Below are 24,335 nucleotides of genomic sequence, written 5' to 3'. Positions count from 1 at the left end.
GCAAGTTACTTTTTGCCATGGAAAAAATATTCTGTATGTCCTGTTGTACACACTTATCCACTGGCATTTTACCACTCCAGAATTCTTCTACTGAAAGCCTCATCCAAAAAATGAGTATGTGATACTTTTTAATCAGCAAAATCCCTTTTTTGGTATAATCATACTCTGAGTATTTACTCCAGTAAAAATGACACGCATACATTACTACATTTTACCCCCCACTCACTGAAGAGTCATCCTGTGGAAGAGAAAGTTGAATTTTATTCGCACAATCAACACTTCTTTTTTAGCATTGGAAATATGCAAGCTAGGAAAAAAATCAGCAGCATACCTCCACAACTGAGGCTGGATTTGTAATATTAAGAAAACCAATTCTCTTATTTTAATATTATATTTGTTCAGTCTGCTAGTTAAGCCATAAACCAACACAAAATATAGAAGTTCACTCTATTAAGGGCAGAATCCTTTAAAACTTATAAAGTATGACTCAAAGGATCTGGTTTTGCAGAGTGATCAAAATTCAGTGTGTAGACAGTGAAAGAGAAATAAGAGAAGGCAGAATGTTCACATGGTAGTATTGTTTTGGTAGTCCTCTAGGTCAAGAGTCACTTTTGTGCAGTACAAAAAATAATCAAGAACAATCAAAAATATCCTAGTAACTCAGGAAATAATGTCCTTTTCATCCTTCACAGTGTGCAGAGCAAAACCCAGCTCCTGAACATTCACAGTGGTATAGATTGAATGTCTTTGCCTAATCCCAGATGAGAACTAGCTTTATGCTAGAAAACAGAATTACAGAACCAGGTCTAATCTGATTCCTGAGTAGTGTTGTGTGAGTGTAGCTGAACAGTTGATTCCTTCAATACCTGTAGTAAGATATATTATTAAATTACTTTGAGGTATATTTTTATCTACCTTTTTTCTAATTCCTTTCTGTGGTAGAAAAATTATACTTAAATGCCTCAAATATGCTCCCTTTCTCAAAATAACATTCACTTACTACCTGAATTCATCACACTCTCTATATTTTCTTGTAGAAAAATGTTACATTAAAAAAAACCCACAGAAATTCTGGCCTGATCTCACAGTAAATCCAGGGCTATAACAATTTCCTTTATTTTCTATTATATTCATTTTAATACTGCAAAATCTCTGCACATGTACTAGACTGTATTTGCAACGTGAGTTTGCTGTAACCTCTGGAATAGTGGTGCTGCAAAAAGAAAAAGAGTTCAGCAGACAAAGCCTGTATACATTTGCTACCACAACTGCACACACATTTTAATTTTCAGCTAACTATCCAACTCCTTCTGAATACGAACATGATCATTGAAAGGGAATTTGTGAGATACCCAAGGGATCAACTATACTCGGTTTCTATCAGTGTTGTCAGAGGCATGAGAAAATAGTAAATTTAAAAATTAGTCTTCAGGTAGCATTCAGAATTGGTAGCAAAGCAAGAAAGAAGAAAAAACAAGGCGATGTACTTGACTACTTTGCGTTTTCCAAGCTCTGGAGCATTTTTCATTTCCCCTATTTATATATTCACAGGGGAACAGAGGAGGGCAGGATATTTATCTACCTGCAGGGATTCCCCTTCATAAACCAAAAATTCCTAGATTAGAACAAAGTGTTTAATTTCTGTCCTGTTTGGAGGAAGAAATAGTAATTTTCAGTTTCTCTCACTTCATTGCTGAGAGCTGTAAGAGCCAGAGGTATTGTGACTGAAATGCTTTTTAATCTATCTGCTGTAAGAGTGATGGTGACTGTTTCACCAATATGTTAAAGAGCACGCCCTGTACAGGAGTAATTCTAGGCATGTTCTGGTATATCTTCTGAGAATTATTCCAGACTTCATGAACCTTTATTTTCCAATGAAGGAAGAAATCCACCACACGCTAGTAGAGCAGAAATTTTAAATGAGAATGGAAATCTCTCCTTATCACATTGTTAAATGTAATTTTATAGAGGTGTTTATGTGAATTTCATGAGATTTTCCAGAGTGATTTTACTTTTAAAGTTACGTATGAAGATAGCTTTTAGCTCCTTCATAGAACTAATCATAGACAAGTGCTCTTCTGGGAAGGCCAACAAGTCACAAAGACTGACTCCAACTTCTGAGTTGCCCACAGAGCCAGAATTCTAGCTAGACAAGACCGCTGAAGAGACCAGCTGGGAAGATAAGCTGACATCCAGCCACCACTGCTTCAAAAACTCATTCCCAAGCTGGGCATCTGTACCCTGCTGCTGCCAAAATCACCCCGTGAGTGGCCGCAGCAGTCAGCTCCAAGGATGAAGCAGATGGAAGAGGAGCTCAGATCCAGTGCAGCCTGCCAGCAGCAGAAACGCTTGCTGCCTGACGAGTGATATCATTGTGCCTGCATACACACGCACCAGCGTGCCCTAAAACCGTACTTCAGCTGACAAAGTTCAAGTACTGCCAAACACAGCTACGCACGTGTGTCTCTCATGATGGGATGCATCTTACCAGGAGCAGTGAAGATTGATGGTTTACTTATGGTATAATGGCAAGCTTACAAGGATATTGTTGGAGTGGAGAGACTGAAAATTTGACCTATTTCATTTTCTTAAATTAGCTTGCAGAGCTTATTGTGAGACTTTGCGTGAATGCCTATGTTTTAAATACATGCTTCGCTGCTTGTGGAGAACAAAATCACAGCCAGCAGTCTGGCATTCACGAGAAAGCCAGAGTCAAAAAACAAACGTTCATTAAAGACTCAAATGTCAGCTTCAAACTTCCAAAGGGCTATTTATTATCACCGAAGCAAATGAAAGCCTAAATAAAATTTTCCTAAAACCACAGAAGAAGAGACCTCAATTGTATATTTATTCAAGTCCTCTGACAGTAAGGAATCTAGTCAGTGTATTATTTTGTGCTCTGCCCGTTCCACTTTTAAGTATCTCAAAAAATGGGGCTTCCAAAGATTTCTTTGGAAGACTACATTCTCAGAATCTCTTTTTTATTGATAAGCAGCTTTTATTTCCTTTTTCATTTTTTTCCTTTTTTACTGAGTTACACATCTCACATCATTCTACCTACAGCTTCTATTCTCTGAAACACTCACTGTCCATCAGCTATTTATTATGAGTATTTATCATAATGATGAGTGTTTTCTTACTCAGTGTGCTTTATAACAACATGTTAACAATAATACAAGGTCTGGATTACCCTGTTATGCTCAAGCTTGTTAGCTGCAGGCATTGGCCTTGCTCACTAAACATCTCAAGAATTTGGCACAGCTAACACTCACTGTCCAGGGAAAGTCTAGCAGGAGGCATTTGATAAAGAAAACTGAACACAGCTAAGAGTCAAACAGAAGAACAAGAGGTAATATTGGAATTGCAAATCAGAGTATAAGATTATCATTTTACCCTATCTCATTTATAAATAAATATGGATGCAATTTAGGTTTCAGAGGCAATAAAAAATGAAAAACGAAGGTAGTGACCCTTTTTTCTAGCTACTGTTGTCTGCTCCCTGATAAAGCGCTGAACAAAAATTCAATGAAATAACTGTGCAAATAGAGAACTCCAGCAGTCAAAAGAGGTAGTCTGAGCAGAGAGGCAAAGCTTGCTCCAGAACGTACCAGGGATTCGAGCCTCCAGAGTGCTCACAAAATCCCACATGGCCAGAGGACACCAGGGGTTGTTTGGGTTTTTTAGACCAATTCTTCTGCTAATGCACCTTGTATAAAACACATATCATTAGGCTTCAGGGAGAGATTATGTTGCGTAAAGGGCAGTAAAGTCAGTTTAAGGATATTTTTCATTCATATAGTACTTAGAAACAGTTTCACCATGACTGAACATTTGGCCAAAAGTCCAAAATAAACTTTGCTAAGGAGACATGCAAATATAGGTTTGTAATGAAAAGAAAATAAAAATGTGGCTCATCAATCCTTTATGGGAGAAAGTGAATGCTTTGATAGGACTTAATCAATATTTACTGCCCCAGTAGCACTTAGCTGTGTAATAGCAGCAGTGTAAATAGGTGAAATGAGAGTAAGGCTATTTAGTTGGATAGAACTATAGGATTAGGCCCTTAAGTTCAGGCAGCCAAATACATCTCCAAAAAATAACTACACTTACAGTAGTTAAATTGCAGTCATTCCTGAAGAGAAGACAATTCATAAATAAAAACGCAGCTGTGTAGGAAGATGTCTACAAAGATAGCTGATGGTCAAGTGTTGGAAGAATTAAATCTTTACACAGGGAGAAGAGTAGCTGTTTTAATGAGTACTCTCTCCCACTTCTCAACATCTTCTCTTCAAATACATCAAAACAAAGCCTGGAATAGTTCTTCAGGAGAGAGGTTGGACTCTGAATTCTGTGAGGAATAACCTCATTAATTTTGTGGCACAGCTTGCTGGGGTTTTCTTTTTGCCTTTTCAATCTTACTATATATTTTAGATCATGGTAAATGATGTCAGATACACTGTGTCCCTGTAATGTTTTAATATAAATAACGTCTCACATAGATTCAACTTTTTAACTGTAGAAATGTTAAATATGGGAAGAAACAAACTGTAATGGGCATTACATCTCTAAAGAGAAATCTTTCCTCAAAAACATAAAAAAAAAAAAAGAGTTTATGAACATATCATGAATAACCTGATGAAATAAGAGATCTTAATCAAAAATAAAGTTCGTGGACAGGCTTGAAAATTGGTATTTAAATGGGAAGATTTTTGAAAGAAACAGGTTATGAATTAAAATTTCTTCAAATTGACTGTGAGACTACATCTGAAATAATCTAAACAGTTTAAAAACAGTAATCCTGTTAAACACCATTCAAATGCCATGCAGGGACATACTACGTCTATCTAGGACTAACTAGATTTAACTATAAATCCTGAAGTACTTCATTATTCTCCCTCCAGATGAGGCAATACTGACAACACTGATGGCCCAAACCACTGGATACTCATTGCCAACAGAAGCCAGCAAGTTCTAAACTGTCTCTTTTCCACTTACAAATAAGAAAGAGATGAACACAGAAAATCATATATGAAGAATAAGAAAGAGATAAATGTGGTCCTCTGAAGTCAAATAAAATTATCAAGACAGGAAACTTTATAAAGCTTTTTCTCCAGTTGAAGCAGAAACCCAGCTGGGTATATCATACGTGCAAGAAATAAGGGCATGAGCAAAATTTTGACAAGTGGGTTGATGGAATAGATTGGATTTCCACAAAGCATTCAGAACAGACGAATTTTTGGATGAGCTTGCAGAACAGCCTGATCTTTAGAAGCCTTGTCAGGATGCCAAACTGGGACAATCCCTCACTGAAAAACAACTTTCCAGGATATGGTACTAAAGACACTGAGAACAAAATAATTCTAAAAAGATTTTCATTAGTTTAGCCAGAATAAAGTTAATAATCCATTACGTAACTGCTTCTTTCTTTACTAGCTTGTTAAAAATGTTAAATTCTCCCCTATAAAAATCTTACAGCTAGAGGCTGACAGAGATTAGCTTATTCTTCTTCAAAGTCATTAAATAAATAATTAACCAACAATAGCTGGTAAGTTACCTTGACAACAAAGAACTACTAATATGAGATTGCCCAAGGGAGAAGGAGCCAGGGATTTCCAAACCATGGTGTTAATCAAACTACTTCAAAGCAGTGCAAGGACTCGGTGTTGGCAGGCGGTCACTGCCTCTGGTGGATTCATGCAGCCTGACATGGAGCTGGGAGCTACTGGAGCCTCTGGCAACAAGGGTAATTTAGTGATGTACTTCTGTACAGCAAAAGGTCAAAACTATTTTTTAAGCAAGAAAAAAAGAAAACAGAAGATTGGAAGTACCTGAATTGCAGGACCATTAATAACATGCCAGTCATACTTGGAAATTAATATGAACTGTATGCCCACAAGGTGTTAAATAAGATGTTTTGGCAAAGCCTATGAATAAAATGCAGCTAAGGAACACTTCAGACATAACTGTACATGCTAAAAGCATCCTATACTCAATCTGTAGAAACTTTAAGATAACACAAGATATACTGGGGGAAGCTAATTTGCTAAATCTCACATGTGCCCTTCACCTTTCATGATATTTCATTCCAGTGGGGCTGGACATGACAGTTATGGAATCAACTTCCAAAAGGCAAACTTTATACCTCTGTATGTCTTCATATCTCTTTCTCGTTTCTAAGTTCGTAAAGAAGGAGTTAACGGGCAAAGCATAACATTACTGTTTCATTTTCTTAAAGACAGTTTCTAAAGTGGTTTAATGTTTCTGGAAGATAGAATCTGAGAATGTTTTGTTTCTCAAAACTCACGTTTCGGAATCAGCAGGAAGAGGATCCTTCCTAAAGTGTCCTTTTCAGTGAAATTTAGTAATAGGGCACGAAGCTATTCATGCTAGCAAACCCGTTAACTGTTTCAGCAAATAAGAACTTGCTCAGAGAGGTCTGTCAGAGCTCTTCAGATAAGTCTCTGAACTAGATTATGCATAAACTAGCATAGACTGCAATACTTAAAATCCTGCTGTAACGTAAGATTGTTCCCCAATGAGTGTTTTGTTGGTGCAGGACAGATAAATTTTTCAACATACTGAAAATTGCTTTGACTCTCTGAAAAAGCGGCCTTTGTTGTCATTACAGCATACCTCAGAGTTACTAACAAAGATCAAAAGTTTTTTTCTTTGTAAACCAAAATAGGCAAAGACTTTCTCCTGCACAGAAAGAATAGACCAGTGCTCAGAACTACAGAGCATGTGATTGGCATTTCCAAAACTTTACCACCACTACAACAGAACCTGAGTAGGCAGAGGTTCTCTTCGAGGAGGAAACATCCATATCCCTCCCTCAGAGGATTTCAGACTCTGCAGCTAGAATTTTTCAGTAGGACACAAATAAGTAAAACAAGCTTCCCCCCATCCATGTTCCTTGGAAAATCCTGACCTATCTACTTCTCTTCCTCAGAATCTCCCTACCTCTCCTAGTTTCTTGTCAGCCTTACACCTTGCTCTTCAGAAGCTCTTCCAGGCTAGCATGAGTTGCCTCTGGAAGGACCCCTCACCTCACACTGCCTTCCTGACCAGGCTGCAACAGCCCAGACTGCCAACAGCCCCCTCCCCACCACCTAACCAAGTCCTTTCTGGGATCACTCTAACACACTATGCTAGTCAACTCACAGGCTCAGCCACTATGTCCTCCCTCAATCCATCTCAGGTTAGGACTAAATTTGCAATAAAAAGTTTCTAATCAAGCTTATATTCTCATTCTTGCCAATGCTTTCAGTTTTATCCAACAGCTTCAAAAATGATACAAATGAGATTCCTAACTATATCTAAACTAACCCAGAAACACATAGAGTCCCACTGAAAGTCCAAGATCTGTGTTTCTAAATTATTGCACTATCCTTGGAAATAACACCTAAAATTATATTTAAAGTACTGGAAGAAAAATTCTGATATCTGGGATAAATTGCCAAGAAATCTTGAGATGTTACTTACACCAGAGTCAAATCTGTTACCAAAATCTGGAACTTGAACTAGTAGTGCATATTTCACACTCTCAGACAATTATCAACTGCTAGAAACTTCTGAGACTACTGAAATGGGACAGATTGAATACATCAGCTAGATTCAGTCCATTTAACTAAATATGAAATGCTCTACAGCCCAATACCTATCAGAGTTCTGTTATCCTCCCAGATTAACTCTTTCACAACAGATACCTAACAGGCATAAATATAAGTAAGCAGTAACCCCGTAGAGACTATGACAGCACAACTTTTCCTTTTTTTTCAAATAGAAAAAGATCCTTAAGAAAATTAAACATGCAAAAGCAGCTCTGAGTTAGTGCAATCACTTGCAGGTACTTCATGGACATAACATCACATCTACAGCACTCAGTCCTGGGAGATAAAACAAATAATTAAGCCAGGAAAAGTTGACCAAAGGTTGCATGCTCAGATGTATCTGTCCTCATTTTATTCTTCCTCTGAAGTAATACAGTCACAGAAAATTATCTCGTTTCAAATTCCTAAGATAGACTTTTCTGCTGGGCACCACTACTGACCTGCAGCATTTGAAGATAGCCTTCTTGTGGATCGCACAGCAGTGATGATATTCGGTGATTGTTCCTCATGCATCTCTGATTGTTGTCCCTTGAGAGAGGGAAAATTTGCCGGATAACTGTCATCCTCCCCAGAGCACTATGTACCAACTCTAATATTTCATTATCAGTGATTTCCTGTGAATGAAGACATAGTTTTTAAAAACATGTATTTGTCCAGACATTTTATATATATTCCTTTCATTATTGGACAAATGTTTTTAAAAAGACAACAGAAGAAAGTTGCAGATGCACATACTCAGTCTAGGCCAAATGTTCTTATTTTGTGTTTGATAACAACGTGGGTTTTTTTTACATGTCATCTGAAATGAAGGAAAACAGTTTAACACAGTACCATCTATCTTGGCAATACTAACATACTGCAGAGGTAGTTTCTCATAGAAAAGCACCAAGATGGTCTCAATGGGTTTCTAAGTGAAAAAAAAAAAAAAAAAGACGACCTCGAACCAAACCAAATTTGTATAGAAAGAGTTTTGGTTTAACAGAATAAAACCTTACTATATCCTCAGAATGAAACAAAAAAAATGCAAAACATAACTGTCTTTAGGAAATATGGCCTTTACACCTGACAACAATGTTACAAGAAAGTACTTTTCCCATGAGAACAGTAGATAATTTCTGTAGACTAATCCTGGTAATGACTCAAGGAAGTCTTTTGACGTTGTCTGTATTAGGAAATAAAAAATAAGAGAAACTTCATGGAAGGGATCGACACATTTAGGCATGCAAGTTTCTGCACAAAAAATAATTTAGGATAAGATATAAGGAGATCTCAAGGACAGGCTGCTCTTCTTTCCAGGTTTCACACCGCCTAAAGCTTCTTTGCAGACCTTCCCATGTCCCAGCCTCTCAATCCATCCTGGGACAGAGTGGGCACCTACTGCCATTATATTGCAACTGAAACCAACTCAACTACATGCTTTACATCTTTTGTATTTTTAAAAAAGCCACAAAATCAAAACGTCTTTTTTCTACCTCAAGATAGTTTGAATATCATGGGCTTAGCTGATCCTGAAATCATCACAGCGGTACAGCTTGTGATCATTGTTTCCCGCCAGGAGCTCACTGGGAGGAAGGACAGGCAGTGGCACTGCTGACTGCATTCGTTCCCCCAGGCACTGCCTCCGCAGGGAGCAGCTTTAGGTTCCAGCTCCTTACCTCCGCCACCAGCAGCATCTGTGGGTCACATCAGCCCATCTCCAGCACACGTTGGCTGCACAGCTGGGTCAACCCATTGCCCAGCTTGCACAGGGCTGCTCTCAGCCCCTTGCAGGGTAGGGGGCTGCAAATTACTCATGTTGCTGTACTTGGTCAACAGGGCCCACATCTTGTGATGTGTCATCAGCAGAAGCGAATCTGGCCCCGCATTTTCAACATTCAAGAAAAAAAAATATTTTCTTTTCTTGCCGTTTTCTCTGTCAAGCTGTGAGTGAAATGACCATGGAGTTATTATAATTACTTGTTCCGGTTGACTAGTATTGTAGCTTTGGCTCAGTTTAGTTCTTTGCCGATTTCCCATCTTTTTTTAGGAACATGAATTTTTAACTTTGCAGAAGGTGAAATTCATTGCATTAATGACAGAAAAACTGGTGTGGTGTGAAAACAGAAAATCAGGAAATAAATATATTTTTATAGAAGCCAGAAATTTTGAGGCTTAATAGAATACACTGGATGACATCTGTAGCCTTACAGGGAGACACCAAAGGAGACCCACAAGCTCTACAGATCCCTCCAGGCTGCTGCCTTGGATTTCTCTTTTGTGTGGTAGAGAGATGTTAAAGCCACACAGTGTGTCTGAGCTGCGGTTTGACAGAAAGACAATTTTATGGGATAGCTTTAACTCATAAACCCCTAGGCTGCATCCCCTGGCAGGCAAACTCAGAGTGAGTGGCTGGAAACAGGAAAAAAATACCACGAATTATCCAAACCAGCAGTTCCCCTCACACCAAACGTATTTTTTGTTCTCCCCAAGTGATGCACAACCTTTCAAAGACGTCTAATAACCTGTGTCAAAATGCTTGACCTGAGACATGTAAGCCTACACGTAGCAGACCAGAACTGCTTCCCCCATGGGATTTCCAGAAGCAAGGTAGTGGAGAAGATCAATCATATTAGACACATTAACCCAGGTTCTTCCCATTAGCTATAGGCACCAAGTGAGTCATGAATGTAAAAGTCTAGCTACTGTACAGCCAAAGAAGAAAAATGGGAGCCTCTGGAGGGAAATTCAGAACCTAAATTGGGCTAAGTCTGACTCTGAAAGAGCCACCTTTTCCTGTGTGGACAGCTGACAGTAGCTAAAACTTTCAATACCTCAGTTCAGTACATAATGCCAATAGGAGAAAAGCTCCTATATTTTTTTGTAGCTGATGGAGACTTACACCAGCAAATGATCCATTCCTTTTAGAAACTGAATTCCTTTTTAGAAATGTAAAAGCATAGAAAGAAAAGTTGTTGGAAGACCTGGGAACAAAAGGTCTATGTCTGCATTTTTGAGCTGGTGCTCTAAAAGCTAAAGGTGTCTACGGGCCTTTCCATGCCAGTTCACAGGGTAATAAAGCCACAGGCAACATTGCAGAGCACCTCGGGCAGATCCGGGATCAGGCAGGCATGGCTGAGTGCCTGAACTGCAAAGGAGAGCAGGTCACCACCATCCTGCACCAGAGCAGCCTGGCTGTGGCTTCCCTGGCCAGGGGCTGCATCCCCTTCCTCTTGCCTGCCACAGCCCTGCAGACTTGTTTCCAGAAAGCTCATGGTTCTAGCTTAGAAGCACATGAAACCTTAAATGTCACTCACAGAAAGGTCACTTGCATTCTAACTGTGACAAATACAGAGGGGGAAAAAAAAGAAAAAAGAAAAAAAAAACCAAGCCAAAAAAGGAAAAACAAGTATATGTGAAGTTTGCTCTTTTACAACCATCAGAATAACAGCATATATCCAAAAAATATTTCTAAGCTTTAGAGTGTCACAGGGAAAAAATAATTTCACACTGATCTTGCAATTAAAGTTTATTAATCTAGTTATTTGTTTAAAAGTAACGTTTTCTTTCCTGTACATGATATGAAAATTTTCTTTACGCTGTGAAACTGACAACTAAGCAAATAATTTAATTTGATCCTAGAGGGTTTGTTTTTTTTTTTTTCCCAAACGAATATATCCCAAATTTCCAATCTTGTTCTCGGATCACTACACAACAGAAGACAGCACACAGTAAGTACCAGTCATACTATGCATGAATGCTGTATTCTAAACAGAGCTTATCAGCTGGTTTGGCCAGGCAAGTGCTTCTTGCCAAGTTCCATATCAAATACCTGCTTTTTGGCTTTCATGATACCATGATGTTGCCACTGCAACATGGGGTAAATCTTTACTTAATACAGACGGTGGCTTCCGCTTTTTTCAGGGATATGCTTTAAGGAAGTTTGAAGAGCCTAACTCTCCATTGCTTGGCACCTTCAATAGCAGTTTGCACTCAGGCCTGTAAATATTGAATTTCCTGAATGAGGATGGAGGGAGAGCACTTTAACTAGGGATAAAAGATTTTATCTTATCTAAGTGCTCTTATCCTGGATCTTTCTTTTACTAAGAGAAAGAATTGGCTATTTCCAATATTTCAGAGAGCACTGAAATATATTGATAGGCAGACGTAAGTTTAAGATTGACTATTCACCCAGGCTAATAGTATAGTTCTCACCATCTGACTCAACACTGAAAGGGTATTCCTTTCTGTTCATGTTGTGTATTAATGGCAAAGTTTACTCTTCAAGAATTTGTGGCGTTCATTTATCTATTTATTTGCACACAAATATTGGTCATTTGGGGAATTTGTTATCTATTTATTTATCTGCACACAGAGAACTCCAGTTAGCTTGTAATACCTAGCCATATTGCTCAGGGGAATATTTAAATCTGCTCTAGTTGTGCTCAACTATCATAACACAAATTGCAAAATGAGACAATTATGTTTCACATTACAATCTCTATTTTCCTAGAGGTAATGACAGAAAATTATAAATTTTAATGACATTAATGATTTAAAGAACCAAAAGAGATTTCCAGAAAGCATGTCGCTGAGAAAATTGGAGTTGTTGTTGGGTGAATGGCAACTGAATGGCAATGAGGACAAGGATGCTTATGGAAACAAGTTACCGATTTATGTGGAATTTTTGCATTAGGATTGATACTGTTTGTTGGGTTATTCCAGTTCCCCTCAATGCACTATGTACATCTCTAAAGGGACATTTGTTCACTTGTTGAAAATCCAGAAAACATCCTTCAATTAGCTGTTTTATAAAACATTTGTGACAGCGTACCCTGTAAATAGATTTATTCAACTTTAACATTATGCTGACTTCTCTGCATCCCACAGGAACAGACACACAGACATGCGTATAAAAAGGTTAATCCTTTAAGGCAAGGGCAGAATCCATTTTTCATAGCACAGAAATGCACGACCACCTGTCCAACTCCCATTCTCATTGTCCTCCCACACATCCAACACTACCTCACCTCTCTCCCTTTTACTTGATGCTCCTAAAAATCTCTACAAGAATGTATTTACAATTTAATTGAATTGGCTCTGTTTCTGTATAAAGAATGCACTAGGTGTCTAGAAGTCTTTCCCAGATCATAGCAAGTGTCTATACAGAAAAAGATCGTCTGATTTAACAAAATATTATTCCATACTAAAAAGTAATTATCTCAGGGGAAAAAAAAAAAAAAAAACAACAAGAGAAAGCACATAAAATGATAGTTATCAAAAGCTGGACAAAACAAAAAGGTCACCATTGATTTTAATGTTAATTTCACTGATAAAACCACTCCTCAAAGTTCATCTAACCTTGCTCCCAGCTGATTAAGACTGTTTCTGTGTAATCCAACAGCATTAGAATTAGGTCAATTTGGAACTCTACAAATTTCTTTAAGCAGGGTACAGGTTCGCATGCAGTACAGTTTCATGTATATGTATACCTTTCAAGCAGATAAAAGAAAATTACACATTTTTGTAAAAATAAATAAATAAACAACAATTCTGCAGTGTCAAAGAGACCAGCCAAAAGGAAAGAAGCAAGGTTTCTTTCAGCAAGTAGTAAATATAGAGCACCTGGAATAAAACTGGAGTAAATTATAATTGTGAATTGTTAAGTTTTGCATAGAAATGTGTAATTTATTAAATCTTGAGAATTTTTCCACAGTGCATTCCTTGTATTTCTACTGAATTTTTTTACTTTTTTTAGTCTGTGTATTTTTGTACAACTTGAAAAGATCTTAGAATGCCTGCCCTACTAACATTTGTAAGCTGTCATTAAAAGGTCTGCTTTTTTCCAAGAAAAAATAAGTGGAGGGAAGTGTAAAAGATTTATTAACGCCTTTTTATCAGAGTAAACACAAGCATCATTACAGAGAATGATGTTCTGAAAAAAAAAAAAACAACACAAAAAAATCTTTTGGCATTTCCATTTGGAGAGAGAGACTAAGCAAAATTACAGTCTATCAGACAGTCCTAGTTTTACCCCAGTGAAAATGAAGCCATATCCATTTGCAGACTCACGGGTCTAACTGTTGATCACCTGAAATATATATGATATAGGAATTTCTAAAAAAAAAAAGGAAATGATTTTTGAAACAAAAGTAAAGAACAAGCACTGTATTGATAAGGGATCTTTCTTCCCACATCATAAGTTTCCCCACGATTACTCTACAAGCCCTGCACTAGGAAAGCATTGTTCATCATACGTTATCTAACACCTTCCTACATACTACCCTTAGGGAAAAAGTAGTTTGCTGAGATAGACTTTATCTGATATTTACAATTCTATTTTCTACTCATTTTTCTCAACCTTTGAAAAATATTTTAGAGAGGAAGAAGCGCCCAGATATCTGAGAAACCATTTGATTTCCAAATCAAGATGAGTAATGGTGGATATCCTGTACACGTCTGACGTGGTGAAAGGAAAGAAAACTATTGGCAGAAGCAATGTGGAGCTGCAGGACAGAAACGGAAAGTAGGAAATACATCACGCCAGGAGAGACATGATGGGACATTTTCTTGTCCCTCATATGACAAAGGACCTTCTATAGACTGGGAAACAGTGGTGAAGAGAGACCTATGAAAAGAGCAGAAATTAGAGAATTGAGTTACAGTCCAGAAAAGGATTAGCAGAAATGTGTTTTGAGTGAATGCTCCAAAAGGGGAAAGGAAAAAGCATCAATAATCTTTTTCTGCACTTTGTTCTGACTGATCACCTAGGTTGAGTTGGTGAAAGTTTTATTAATCAGCTGAAGATCTAGAAATTAATCTGCTGGCAGCACCACCAGCATCATTTGGAAAGTGTTGTCTGTCCAAAAAGGAAAAATAAGGTCAACTGCTGTCTAAAATTTTTGACTCACATTCAAGTCATGTGGATAATGTCATCCCAACATAACTCAGAGTTCCCCAAGTCTCTTAGCACTCTTAACTTTCTAGTACTTCTCGCCACTGATGAAACGTATACTCTTGCTATATTTCCAAACCTTTCTATTACTTCTCCTGCAGAAATTACAAGACCTTTTCTTCCTGCTTCCCTTCTCCCTTCTCCTTTGCCTCAACTATGAGGGCTTCTTCTGACAAGTATCATCATAGTTGGGAAGAATTTAACCAAATGCTTTACAGCTGCAATTGCTATAGTAGTTTCTGTGTGCTTACTGCCTCCAACTTTTCCAAATCCAGATCTCTTCTGTCCATAGAAAAGAGAAAACATCCAAAAGTATTCTTTTCTGGATGTTAATTAGAGTTTAGTTTTATTTTTCAATTAAAGCTTACAAGAATTTCAGCTGTCTTAATACTACTGAATACTTTGCTTTCCTATGAATTTGAAATCTGTTTAATACTCTATTTCTATAGCTTCATGCTATTTATTTCGGGTTTCTTGTTGAAAACAGATTTCACCAATAACAAACTGGTCCCTGACTATTCTTTTTTATGTATTTATAGTCAGCATTGTACATAAGAAGCAAAATAAAGCTATTGACTATTTTGTAAAAGTTATTAAGCTCAGGTTAGTCCATGAAGATCTGCTGGCTTACCACATTCTATCAATAAAAGAGATCATCTATGATTTTGCAAGATCCATTACAAATACAACTTACCTTTCTGCTATCCACCCTGCAGTGTTGCAGCATAGGTTGTTTGGTTGATTTATTTGTTTGTTTGATTTAAATGAGACAAATAACAGCACAAGCTTTTCTTAAAGATAAAGAAATGAGGGCCTGGTCAACCTTAGAGTGAAGCTACTCTGCATAGTATTAAACTATATGTTGAATTTTGCAATACAGAAATACTGTGCACCCACACTGCAGTCCCCGTGAACACACACAAAAATTGGGAACTGTGCTAGGGCATCTACCAGGACAATCAAGAGTATTATTCCTCTTTCCTTTACATAGCTTAATTCTGGAAACTACAATAGTTCACAGGAAAATGCAACGGAAGAATGCATGACACTATTATTTTGCAAAATAACAGAGTTTTGTTTGATTAGAATGTAGTCCTCCCTTCTGTAAGTGTCGTGCCATGACAAATATCCAGATGGGTTGGCACTTGACCTATAAGGAGGATTTCCCCCCTCCTCATAGTATATTCATTTTCCGCAGAGTACCTGATCATTTAGACAGAAAGGAACTAATGCAATGAAATTTCCACTAGTTCTCCCCACTATTCCCACGGTTCTAGTCTGAGAATTTAGACTTTAATATTGTTTGAATTTCAGCATTTGTTATTTCATATGGTACAGAATGTGGTACTTCTAAGACTAAAAAATCAGGGTAATAAGAAGTTATTTTGTGTTAATAGTAAATACCCCTTTGTATCTGATCTGATGAGGGTTAATCTGAATCAATGAGTATCAATTCAATGGAAAAACAACAAATGAAAACTGTAATCAAGTAGAAGCTCTTAACCTTTAGTTTTCAGACATATTTTTTACACCTTATAATTAAATTGATTTTTAAAGCACTGAAAGTGTCAGTTATTAATTACTGGGCAACTTTCTATCAAACCTACATACAATTACAACACACTCCTCCATTTCGAATGACCGATATCAAGAATGTGATACTAAGTTCAGCCCTAAGTCAAATCACTAAGGGTACCCCTAAGGGTGGATTTGGCTGACAGAATCTAATCAAACACAATCACTCTAGCTTGCTCAGTAGCGGACAGAGAGGATGGAATTCCACGCAGACTGGAAATAAAATATGAGTCACAGTTCCCATAAATTTCATGTTTGTCAGCAAAAGTATTGAATAAATTATTTGATCAGAAGTATACACAGTGACTATTTGTATAAATTGTCACTGCCATATCTATATTGAAAAAAAAAAAAGATAGATGGAAAGACCTAGAACCAAAGATACAGATCAGAAAATATCCAGTGGTGTTCATAGTACAGTTGTATTTGTCTTTCCAAACCGAGATCTGAAAACCTTTAGCAGACTTACACAATGTGAGTAGGATGCTGAAAAACAAAGAATAAAAAACAATAGCAGAACCAGGTGTGAAGACAGAGAGATGATGAGATGGAAGAAAGTAACCAAGGAAGTTGTTCCTATTCATTATCATATTTAGATCATAAACCATTTCCCAATACACAATCTAATTTTTACAGCAGAAGATTAAATTGCATTTCCTTTATCTTTCCAGAGTGAACATGTGATCATATTCTTCTTTTAATTTTATCTGTTCTACTGCTATACCCTTGCTCCATCTTCTGAGTTTCACAGGAGGCAAACCTAATTCTTTCAACCTTTCCTCATGGGTCACATTTTACTGAACTTTCATCATGCTATGTGCACTCCTCTGGATTTTCAAAATTGTTCTGCAGTTTCTTGTTCTGTTTCAAAGTGTTTTGCCCAAAACTTGCAATACTGTTCCAACAAGGCCAAGTTGTTGTCAAGCAGAGCAACATAATTGCCTCCCTTATCTTATAAAGGATATTTCCAGTAACATATCTGAGGACTAGATTTACTTGTTCTGCAAGACCACAACAGTATTGATTGAAGTTATGTTTCTTATCCACAAGGATTCTAAGTTGCACCTGCAGATGCTCACTAGCTATACCTCATTTTGTAGTCATACGCAAAGTACTCGACACTGCTCTATATTGACTCTCATCTGCTGGAGCACCTCAGATTTATCTAAATAAACTGGAATTACCACAATGTGTTTTTAACAGTCAGGTTACAATTAATAGTTTCTGTAAAGCCAGCATCAAGTGAGTCAGTAAAAACATTAAAAGCTTATTTTTCCACGAAGTAATCAACTTACACTTTACTTTATCTTCTCCTATACCTAAACTTTTCTTGTTGCTTTTTACAACCCTAATATGAGTAATTTTGCAACTCAGCCTCATTTTATAATCATTTACTTTGTTTCATCTTTACATTCATCCTTAGCCCTTTTTTTCATCACTTTTTCTCTAGAATTTCTCTCTACAGATTTCAACATCTGTAACAATAACCCATAGGAACCATAACAATACCTTACTATGCCTTCATCTTCACAGAACTCCACAGTTCTTTTGCCATCCTTCCAGCATCATACTATCTTTCCAAAAGCACTACTAGTTCTCTAAACTTGTGAAGTTGGACAATCTTTTTATCGACATCCGTTATCCTTATTCTCCTTTTCTCACTTCTTCCTCTTCTTCAAACAGTGCATGCTACCATCTCACAATCACTTTCACACCAAATATCTTCTAATTTCCTTAGCCATAATGAAATCTGAACCGATGGCTGCCTTAGCTTTTTAAACATTTATGGATAACATTGTCAGTCACAGGAAATTGTGAAGCCTTGCCTGTGTCCCAACATTACTTCTTCAACTACCAGGAAAATTAAAATTCTCCATTATTTCAGTTGCTTGTCTTTGGGTATTTCTGTCAAAAATGCACTTTCAGAAACAGTCTTCCTCAGTGTATGTCTTTTGTGTATTTCTACACAGCTGTTCAACAAGTTTGACCCCCATGTCTCCTTTGCTTCAGAGCAAGTATGTATGGTTTGGATATGCAATGCTACGTTGTCCTCTCTTCATCCCTACATGTCGTTCATGAAAAGTTATCTCCTATCTGAACTTTGACTTTTGCTTTGTCCTACTATGCCTACTCTTCTGAAGAGTGATGAAAGTTTGTTGAAAAAGAAATTAAAGGAAGGATGTGATTATGGTGAAAAAACTCATTTAAGCTATCAGTCAAATTCAGTACCCATTCCATTTCTATGAAGAGTAGTCCATTGCTTTGTGTACTTTACTGATTTAACTGTGAAAATAATGAATGTTTAGAAAGTTGAAATTAGAATTAAGTATATTGACACAAGGGAGTAAAATACTGTGTTTAATTTGAATATATTTTTTTTTGTCCAAATTCCGGTCTTGCAGAACAATTTCTTTTATCTTTTCTCTCCCCTTGGAAAGGGGAAAATTTCAAAACCATGAAAAGTCCTACAAATAGGGAAACATGGTTTCTAGCGCTATTTATACCCCCAGACCTACTGCTGCTGCTAATAAGAAAGCAGACACAGACTCCTAGAGCATTGCTCCTAGTACGACCACATACAAATTCAGTTTCAAGTGTTGCTCTTGTGCGTCTCCCACAGACATATGCCCTGGGCAATGTACAGCGTTTTCTCTGAACAGGCAGAAAAAGAGAATGGGAGAACGAAAAATGTCAGGAGGAACCAACAGAGATGCTTGATGTCAGACACCAAAGAGAAAGATATGTAAAAGGAAAAAAAAAAGAAAATAGGAAAAAGGATAGGAAACAAACACCCAAAAAAAGGGGAGCATTTACAGTTGTGTCAGTCATGCCACAAGAAGAAATAGCACACATCTGTCAAAGCTGGAAGGTCACTTCATCAACACTTAAAGGCATAAAACAGAAAAGGTACAAGCAGAACACCATCTATTTTCTAACAGATCTTATTTAGGGTCAAGGTTGCTGGTCGTTGGCAACTCCTGACACCGTTGATGGTAATAAAATACTTTGGACTATTCTGGAGACAGAGCTGAGCTAGTCATTGTTCTGAAGAGTTGCTTGCTTTTGCAAGGATTTCTACAGAAATCACAAATATTCTTGCTTTTGAAAAGCTACTTGGCATGGTTAAACCAGAATTCAGGTAGAACCGCTACCTAAATGAATGCAAGGAATGATTTAGTATTTCTGGATGAATAAAAGTGAAGATGATGAAATATAAATCTAAAAGGAGAAGAGTGGTTAGAAATACATTTCTGTTTTTCCCTCAAAGCTCCACTACTTTTGACAGCTCTGCAAGTTTGAAACATAAAACGTCTGAAATGAGAAAAGTAGACATACTTATAAATATATATTTTTAAAACAGTAAGATTTTTATGACTTTGGCTTCAAAGAGGACATACGAGGGCATGATACTGCCTGCAAAGAGATATCTCTGTCTATTCTTTTATCCTGAAAGACTTGCCATGTAATGTTTCAGCCTTCCAACTCCATACAATGAATCCAACTCTCAATTCACTATCCTTTATCTAAACATGACTGAGTACTTTTGCACCATCAGTGAAATCCAAACTGAACAGATATCTCAGCGCAGAGGGCTTCACTTCTACAGATACATCTATGTGCATGCTTAACATATTTTCTTTTCACAGTAGCTTTAAGCACACAAAGACCAACGCTTTTCTGTTTAAAAAAAAAAGACACTTCTTCCTCTTTTTGCCTGCAAAGAGCTCTCCAAAGTTTCATGAATTTTGAGTTTTTGTAATTGTCTGTTTGAATTTCATTGCATTTTGACGTATTTATAAGTATGTGCACTAATATTTTTCACTAAAAAGTTATACTTTAGATTTATATTTTGCTGTCATAACTTCCCTACCCAGACTCTAGCCATAAAAGAGAAAACATAAAAGTTCCCCAAAAAAAAGCAGAATTGACACCCTGTGTGATGTGTTTGTGTATGTGTGCACGTTTGTGCATGAGTGCTGAAAGTCTTTATTTGTGATGCTACAGATTCAGGCTTCATGAGGTGAGTTTTAATATCTGAACAATAACAGTAGAAATAAAAAATTCACAAACACTGTCTCTCTATAAATGTTTAGGGAAATATGCACTGTATTATCTTTATGTGAATATAAACACTGACTCTCTGGGCATCTTACTGGTATTTTGTAGTGGGTCATTACTGCAGCTGAAAAATCAGGAGGTACTTAAATGTAACAAGGACTAGAAAGAATTTATAAACCCTTTATAAGAAGAGATTTCACTTGCTTTCCCTAACCCCTATTTAATTACACAGCCTTTCTAGTGCCACACAATACAATTTATAGTTACTATTAAAAGTACTGTATCCAAAATTATTAGCTAGGTGCAAAGAAAGTAATGAGAAATTAACAAAGGAATTGGTTATTAAATTAGAGTCTATGCATTTATAATATAAATATAAAACAATGAACACGGTTCTTTTTAACTTAGATATTTTACTATCTTTTAACAAATCATTATTAAAATCAGAAATATATAAAATAGTGCCATTTATCCTGAACAATCAGTAATTTATAAATTATTATACATAGTACAACATTTCAAGCTTTCCATTGCTTTTAAATAAAAGTCTGTGCTGATTTCCATTAGGGCATCGCGGTACTAAGGTGAAATAAATAATCATAGTAGTAGAACAGGATAACATTTACTGCTGAGAGGAAATACCGTATTTTAAATCTATGCTATCCTGGATCTTTGCCAAAACACCAACACAATCCTGCACTAGAGAAAACCTGTGTATCATGTAAATGCATATTCAGAGGGGCTAAGCCTGCAATCAACCTCAGCTCTCTTTCCTCTCCTGATACCTGAGCATAGGCTTTCATAGCAGCGAAGACAGATTCTGGCAGGTACAGAAACATATATTTGAGGTTTCTTTTGAGATATTCTCTGCTTCCTAAATATATAATGAAGTAGGAAAAACATGAAGGTAAAAATAAAGTGTTCCAGATGCTATGAGGTATATGGGAAGCTTTATTTTGACCTTTGATATTCAACCTATGCCAATTCGACTGAGACAGACGAGCAACGACACCACAAATTTTGCATCTTGTACCATTCACAAAGTAAAAAGCTAAGCGTATGCTCAGTTCGCTGTGTCAAAACATATGAAACAAAAGATGATGATGAGTGAATGTACCAAGCTATGTTGTCTCTTTTAACTTTCTTACCTCATTTACATAGACCCAGTGACTGTCCTTTGATGCGAGGTTGGTTTCCACAGCCTACAAAAATAAAAAGATATATGATAATAAAAATAAATAAAAGATGTGAAACATATTCCAGAAAGAACTTACACAAAAAGGTACTATAAAACTCATTTAGATTTATCTCATTGCCATTGTTTCAGTATAGCTCTTTTCATCTCTTCCACTGCTGCTTCATGTAAAGGTATCTTTTTGGTGGTAGCCACATTTTTCTGACTCCAGTATCTAAAGCAAAGTACCCTGTACCACGAAGACATTCCCTAGATGTGTCACAAAAGCATATTGGAGTAGGGTGGTACAACAACATGATAAGAGGTCCTATGATGAACCACTGTACACAGAATATGCAGTTCATGAGATTTAATTTCCATATGATATATCTAATGCATTCTAGTAGGCTGGGTTTCTTTTCTATATACCTCTCAAACCATACTGCCTCTGCCTCATTATGACTCTGATCGTTTAACTGTTAGCTAACCTATTTAATGAAAAACAACCCTGTGAGACACGCTAGTGAAGTTTATATGAGTCATCCTCTCTTTATATTTACATAAGACCCTAGAGAAAATTATGATCTGTATGGACACTTTTTCTGGCTTCCTGGTGTGAACTTGGATAATCACTACATATTATAAAGAAACAGCTCATCTCCTCAGGCAGCATATTTATCCATACACATATAACCCTCATGGTTCACTAAGATGGTAAAATTGGGAAAGACTGCTAGCACAAACAGCACTACTAGAAGTGAGGATCTCAGTGGAAGGATTTGGCAAGATACATAGAAGTTTCTAACTGCCCCCTTTGTCTGACATAGATAAACTCACTTCAAGATACTTTATAGTCTAATAAAACAATATCAAATATCAAGAGGTGTACACTACAGTTGTAATGATATTGCTAATGTCCTGTTTAACACACGGTTAAGCAAGTATTGTGGATTCATCTCATCTAATAAAACAAGACAGTCTCAGTGCACACGTTTATTTCAGGGGACAGTTCATTACACAGTTTTGAATGTCCCTGCCTCCAACCACTTCTTTCTTCTGTGCCAATATGACCCCATTTATTGAACAGGTATTGCTGTGTTATAAACGACCCTATGAATCACTGAAATTAAATTGTTTAAGAAAAGAAATATAGATGAACAAAATCCTTCCAGTTACTGTTTTTTAACCTGGATAATTTCCACACCCTTTTCATTGTGTGTGGCCTTAAAAGCAATTGTACCAGTACAGAGAGTCTCTACAGACTGCTGCACTGGGCTGGGCAGGAACATCATCAACCACCCTCCTCTCCAGAACACATTTGCATAATAAGCCTCTCAGATACTTAGCATCAGATGGGATGAATCACTTTCTCTCATGACAGTGACTACAGATGACTGGCTTAGAATAAACACCCACGACATAAGGCTGCAGTGAAATAGCAAGATATCTATCCTTAATGTAGGCAAAGGGAGTGCTGTTACCTGATTGTAGCAAAAACCAAACCAAAAACCAGCTAAGTAGCCAACACCAACATTTCCAACATTGCTTTTAGTTTATACTGCACTAAAAAAAAAAAAAAAACCCCACGTATAAATTACTTGCCTAAGCAACTGTGTTTTAAAACTTTACTCATTTGTGCTGCCTACACAAACCTAACAGAAAATCATGGGCAACACACGTACCTCAATCTATTTCTCACATCCACAAGGTGAAGTACTCCTTTAAAGAGACAAAAATCTCAAAAAAGAAACCACAAAAAAAGTCAAAAGAGATAAAACAACACAGAGAGAACACAGTATTTCTCATTACTGTAAACAGCATTACAGGAAATTAACTATCCCTGGTGTCAAAGCAGATGAGAACCGCTAGAGACAAAACTACTGAGAAGATAATCCTCTCCTAAGCATGCAGTGAAAAATTGTCTCCCTTGGTAATTGTCTCCCTTTTGTTTCTTTTAAGCTGGCAGGAAAGTTAGACTGCCCACCTATTTGAGGAATCGCAGCTGTTCGGAAAGCTAGGAGTAAAGAAAGAGAGGGCAAAAACTTGTAGATTTTCTCCCTGTTCACCCCTCTAGCATATTCAGACACAGCCAAAATATCCAGGTGCTGTAACATATAGAGGAAAAGCAAAGTGCTGCCAACATTAGCAAAGCAGAACTAAATAATGCTCAGGTGCAGAGTTACATTGGCTACATTTTGTGATTTATCTGCAACAGTGAGCAATTTGTATGAATAAACGCTAAGTCTGGGGAGTCGCAAGAGCCAGGGAACTTGCAATGAATTACCGTAACTCTTTCTTCTGGGTTCACATACCTAGGCCAAAGTTTTTTAAAATGAAGTGCCTACATTTAGGTTGCTAAGAGTTCATCTTTAGTCATTAGAGTGCTAGACCATTCAGTACCTCCTACAGAAGTCAATGGCTCTGCACTCTAAAAGCCTGAAATGTATTTAGAAACATAACAGTAGGTAGGGAAGTTTAAATACCTATAAATATCTTCTGTGTAGAGCTGCAATATAGAGCATGAAGCATTATTCTAAACCCAGATATTCTGAGAGGAAGCAGGAACTTCTTGCATTTGGTGCTTCAAGTTTTGCACCATACCTAAACACTTGGTGTCCTAAAAAATCCTAAAATGAACTAATGAAAGACACATCTCGGAGGTTTCAACTTTCTGATAGCACTGGTGTACTAGAGATGTATTCCTAGAGGCTCATGGAAGTTAAACAGTGTGAAGAGCAAGGTCCTAGAGACCTGTGATATCATAAGCTGTTCCAGATCTTGCTATTTATTTAAGCTTATGCCTCCACTCTTTTTGGGGGGTGGGGGGAGGGGTAGAGGTGAAGTCTGTGAAATATTCTGAAGGTTCTATTACAGGCTGTTTCATAAACGCACTCTATGTTAAACAAAGTAGGCTAGGAAATTGTGTGATCACCACGGCTGAGGAAAAGCTCTGCCATCTACTGGGGCGGGATTCATGTGCTAAAAT

General features: G+C 37.1%; 1 protein-coding gene across 3 annotated transcripts in view; it reads right to left on the bottom strand.

Annotated features, from left to right (window-relative positions):
- Positions 1–24,335, bottom strand: part of GRID1 (glutamate ionotropic receptor delta type subunit 1) — a 548,463-nt gene that overhangs the window by 106,412 nt on the left and 417,716 nt on the right. For all 3 annotated transcript variants that reach the window (XM_086616474.1, XM_086616475.1, XM_086616476.1), the window contains exons 5-6: positions 21,324–21,377; positions 8,051–8,224 (exon numbers count right to left, since the gene is read on the bottom strand). In XM_086616474.1, the coding sequence (XP_086472600.1) occupies positions 8,051–8,224; positions 21,324–21,377 (228 nt within the window). The remainder of the gene's footprint in view (positions 1–8,050; positions 8,225–21,323; positions 21,378–24,335) is intronic.

This window comes from Tauraco erythrolophus, chromosome 9 (genome assembly GCF_009769465.1).
Source record: "Tauraco erythrolophus isolate bTauEry1 chromosome 9, bTauEry1.pri, whole genome shotgun sequence".
Classification (NCBI taxonomy): domain Eukaryota; kingdom Metazoa; phylum Chordata; class Aves; order Musophagiformes; family Musophagidae; genus Tauraco; species Tauraco erythrolophus.
This window is presented reverse-complemented; position numbering and strand designations above follow the sequence as displayed.